This window comes from Mauremys reevesii, linkage group 1, assembly GCF_016161935.1.
Source record: "Mauremys reevesii isolate NIE-2019 linkage group 1, ASM1616193v1, whole genome shotgun sequence".
NCBI classification, from domain to species: Eukaryota; Metazoa; Chordata; order Testudines; family Geoemydidae; genus Mauremys; species Mauremys reevesii.
The window spans coordinates 27,218,697-27,223,403 of record NC_052623.1 but is presented as its reverse complement, the minus strand read 5'-3'; the positions used below and the strand labels follow the sequence as shown (position 1 = coordinate 27,223,403).

The window sequence follows — 4,707 nt, the reverse complement described above, 5'->3', positions numbered from 1 at the left end:
AAGAAAAAGCAGAAACCAAAAGGTAAGCAGCCCCTGACCCCACAGCTGCGGTGGCAGACCCCGGCCCCATGCAAAGCAGAGAAATAGGGTCCATTCCCCCACCTGCCTCCCCTCTTCCTGCGAAGGCGCAGTCGTGCCCAGAGTCGTGCAGAGGCACTGGCTGGGGCTCCGTTCACAGGCTGCCTCTGAACTCTGGGGCTCTCGGGTGCTAGGAAGCAGAGGGTGCCCAAGCAGCTCAATGTCTCCTTTATGTCTCACTTCTGGCAGCTTTTGGGTGCTGTGAGGAAGAGCTGGAGGAGGCTGGTGCATCCCTAGAGACGTGGTAAGCAGTGCCCCCCTCCATGAATCTGCAGTGGGTCAGTCCTCTCCTTTAGCGCCATGCAATTCATCCCCACTTGAGTAATCCCTCCCCTGCCCCGATCTATGTACCACACAAGCAACTCTTCTCCTTTAGACTCCTGCAATTCATTCCCACCCCGCAGAAGTTGCCATCTCTAATCCACCCCCACGCATCATACCGTGGGTCATTCCCTTCCTCGAGCATCATACGGTTCATTTAACCTGGGGCAGCGGTGGTGGAGGGGTAGATTGTGTCAACTGGACTGGACTGGACTGGACTGGACCATCCTCCCCTCCCAAGACGGGGAGAAAATGTTTTTTGGGAGCAGCCCCGTGCAGGCGAGGTAGAGAGATCAGCAGGAAGGCTGGGCTTTCTGGTACAGTGAGTAGGGTGAAAGGGATCCAGCAGCACTTGTGTAACGGCCCCTTCTCCAGTCCCCCAGCAGCAGTTCCCAGCAGGATTTGAATCCTGGCCCTTCAGCTCTGCAGCATAAAGCACCCCTTAGAGCTGAAGAGGTAGCTTTATTAGTTGGCAGCTATAGTAGGCTGTTATCCTATATGTTGATTAGCTTCTGTGGGCGGGACATGACACACACTGCCAGTAGGATACACTCTCACTTCCTCAGCACTAGACAGGGCTCACCTAACAATCCAGCTAACCCCAAAGCAGGCCCGGGTATTGCAGGGGAGGAGGCTGCCTCAGTGGAGAATGGGACAGGGAGCCTTTCGGTGCCGCCCCTCTGGGTAAAAGAGGGCCTGAGGGCAGGGCCTGCACTCAGCTATCTGCTCTCTCTGTTCCACAGCTGCCCTGTGCCCCTGGAGAAGCTCCGCTTGGCTCAGCGCCTCAGGCTGGTTGACAGGAGGCTACAGGACATGGCCAGACACCTGGAGGAAGTTCTGATGCCGTAAGGCAACTGACCAGGGGGCACCAGACTGGGGGCTGGGTGGGAGGGGAGAGTGAATGTAGAGAGGAGGGAGCGGGAAAAACCAGACACTCCACGATTCTAAAATAACAGGGAAAAAGCCCCTAAGAGGCTTTAGCTTCCAAGGTGAGAGACCAGTGAAAGTGAGGTGAGGAATTATCAGAAATGAAATGCAGAGACTGCAAGTTGGGGTTGTGAGTAGGATCAAATCCTTCTGTAGGGCAATATCTGCCAGCAGGCGACTGTCTAGAACCTGCCTGTGCTGTGTTTGAAGGAAAAAGCAATCCAATGACACCCTGTGAGGGGGTGTCCACCCCACACAGCACTGGAAGGGGCTCAGGTGGCCAGGCAGGCCCATGAACTCCACAGGCTGCACCTGCAGGAAGAGCCGGGGAGCAGGGAATTGATCCCAAGCAGGCTCAGCTGGCAGGAACAGACGGGGCCTATCAAGCCAGGAAGCTGGCACCAGACAGGGGCTGCGGCTGGGAAAGGGCAGCCCCTCCCTGGGAAGAGGGGGGAGTGTTTGGAGCTGGTGCATCCAGAGCAAGGAGGGAACCAGGAGCAGTAGGAAGCAGTCCAGGCTGGGAGAGGAAAGCCCAGAATTGCTGGGTTGAGGGTCCCTGGCCTGGAGCCCAGTGTGAAGTGGGGGCCCAGGTTTCCCTACCAGCCCCCGAGGGCACGGCCCAGACCGGCGGGGCAGTGAACAGGAGAACTGTCTGGGTCACCGTGGGAGTGACAGTGACCACATGCGACAATTGGAAGGGGCATTGACACCGAGAGCTAATCCCCAGAGTAGGCACCACGCAAGCAGTGAGTGGGACACCACCTGATACACCCCAAACACGAGTCATCAGCCAGGACTTTCGGGACCATAGCACAGACCTCCACCGCCGGAGAAACTCCATTAACTGGGAGCAATGGTAGGTTGTTAGCCTCTAGGGTATCAGCCATTAGAACAGGACAGTTTTCCAGTGGGTTAGAATGTAAGAACATAAGAACAGCCAGACTGGGTTAGACCAAAGGTTCATCTAGCCCAGTATCCTGTCTTCCAAAACTGGCCAATGCCAGTGCAGCAGAGGGAATGGCCAGAACAGGGAATCATCAAATGATCCGTCCCCTGTCGCCCATTCCCAGCTGCAGACAAACAGAGACTAGGACACCATCCCTGCCCACCTTAGCTAATAGCCATTGATGAATTGATCTAATTCCTTTTATAGGTTATAGTCTTGGCCTTCACAACATCCTCTGGCAAGGGTTACACACACATGCTCACATCTTCCTCCCCCAAACCAATTCTTGTTAGCTAATCTTTCTATTAAAATAGCAGTAGATCCCCGATCATGCTCAAGGCCTCATTGTGCTAGGTGCTGCACATGTGCGTGTGACGAAGGGGTTATCGTTCTAGATATAATGAGTGCCAGCTCCCCCTCTCAGTCCTTCCTTACCCAGCTGATGTCCTCGTGTCGGGGTGTGGTGTGCAATGCATGCCTAGCCACTGCCCCATTGCACTACAGTTGGAAGGCTGTGCCCAGGCCCTGCCTTTGCTCAGCAGGGCCGTGTCCCATCTGTCCCTGTCTGCTCTCTCCCACAGGCCGAGTGTGTCGACATCTGCCACGAGCCAGTTCTCCTATTCCTCCAGGGAATCCACCACCTCTGCCCTCCGGAGTCCCAGCTCCTTTTCCCTGAGAGAAGCCTCCGTGACTTGGTCAGAGCCCCTCTGCCACACAAGGGAGATCATGACTGTCACAAGCTGGGAAGGATCCACTCATCCCATCCAAGCCCAGCCTCTCCCCAGGCCTCCTGCCCACAGCAGACGAGACCGGCGAGAGCAGAACATAGGTCTGGACCAGATGTCAGCCCATGGCTCAGACTTCAACATCCGACAGAAGCATCTGCAGAGCCAGCTGGGGGCTCCACAAACCCCCATCCCGGGAGAGCCATTGCTGGGTGAGCAGGACACCAAGCAGCAATGGGAATTCAACACAGATCGGCCCAAATGTGGATTTCCAGCAAAGGTCCCAAAGCCCCTGAGATGCGACACCAGCCCTCAGCATGCACAGGAGATCCAAGAGCCATGGGTCTGCCCCTGGGGACTCCTGCCCCAAAAGGCCCACAGGATCATGGCATCCCCTGATGCCATCCTGGCCAGGCTTGTGCCCATGGAGTGGGTCAAACTGCAGGATCACGTGGCTCAGAAATGCTTGGAGATCCAAATGAAGGTTTTCCTAAGGTCGTGAGAGAGTCGCACAGAGATGCTCCCCTCCTGAGAGAGACTGCCCTGCCTGGGCCACTCCGCCCCCCTAGGGAGCCAGGCAGGCACAGGACAGCGGCATTCCCAACAATGGGACAACAGCCTGCCCACCCCATCGAACTCCACATAAGGCGTGAGCATCTCATCATGCAGAGGGGGCTGCTCACCCTGGATCCAGAGCCCCCGGCAAAGCTGCCTCACGCCGTCCAAGCCAGGGGAGCCAGTGTGGAGTTCAGTGAGATGGAGACTGATTTCCTGCAGACAGGGAGGCAAAGCACAAGCTCCTCTTCTTCCACACACCCTCCAACGCCAGTGGAAGATACCACCATGGAGACGGGCAGGAATGATAGCGCGGCAGGAAACCAGATTAAGCCAGATCGCTGCACTCTGCCAGCAGGGATGGATCTGACATCGCCACCTCCAGGAACCACAATAGCAGAGAAGACACTCGAAGCGACACTCCAGATTTATAGGAGTGAGTTGAGAAAGCCCCTTACCAGTGTGTGTGACAGCAAAGGGACTGAAGAGAAGCTGGAGCTGCACATGGAGAGGAAGGTTACCTTGGGAGAAGGCTCCTGCCTGGGGCCAGGGGCACAGGCAGGTGAGGGCAGGGCAGAGCTTCCCAGGACCCAATGCCACCAGGTTGCCCCAGAGGCCCCAGGCTCTGAGCAGCTAACAAGATCCACCCTTGACTCTCTCATTGCTGGGCAGGCTGCACACGACCTGCAGATCAAGCACCTGACGGAAATGTTGAGCAGCTCCCGCCCCTTGGCGGGCCAGGTCTCAGTTTGCCAGCAGTGCCGCAAGGCACATCCAGGAAAGATGAAGGGTAAGAAAACTCAGAAGGAGACATCTGCTGAGCTGCATGGTCTTCAAGACATCATGGATTCACATGGGTTCGATGGCACTGTGAATTCAAAGCTCTCCAGGGACCAGCCGCCAATCAAAATCTGCAAGAAGTGCAATGAGCTTCGATGGAAGAGATCAGCTGGTTCTGCAGGTGCTGACTTGCCCAGAAGATCCCATGGAATTCCACAGCGATGGACTCCAGGAGACTCCTCAGCATCATCCAACCACAAGATACCAGCGGTGTGGCTCCTTCCAGCAGACAAGAGCAAGACGCAGGATGGAATGGGGAAAACAGCTCCCACCAGGCAACCAAAGATGGTGTCCATTGCTACGAGTACAACAGAG

General features: G+C 56.3%; 1 protein-coding gene across 1 annotated transcript; it reads left to right on the top strand.

Annotated features, from left to right (window-relative positions):
* Positions 1–271: 271 nt before the first annotated feature.
* On the top strand, positions 272–4,019 carry LOC120378326. The gene is made up of 3 exons (XM_039497113.1): positions 272–322; positions 1,143–1,244; positions 2,854–4,019. Exons 2-3 carry the CDS (start codon positions 1,213–1,215, stop codon positions 3,497–3,499), a joined length of 678 nt encoding a protein of 225 aa, XP_039353047.1. The 5' UTR covers positions 272–322; positions 1,143–1,212; the 3' UTR covers positions 3,500–4,019.
* Positions 4,020–4,707: the final 688 nt, after the last annotated feature.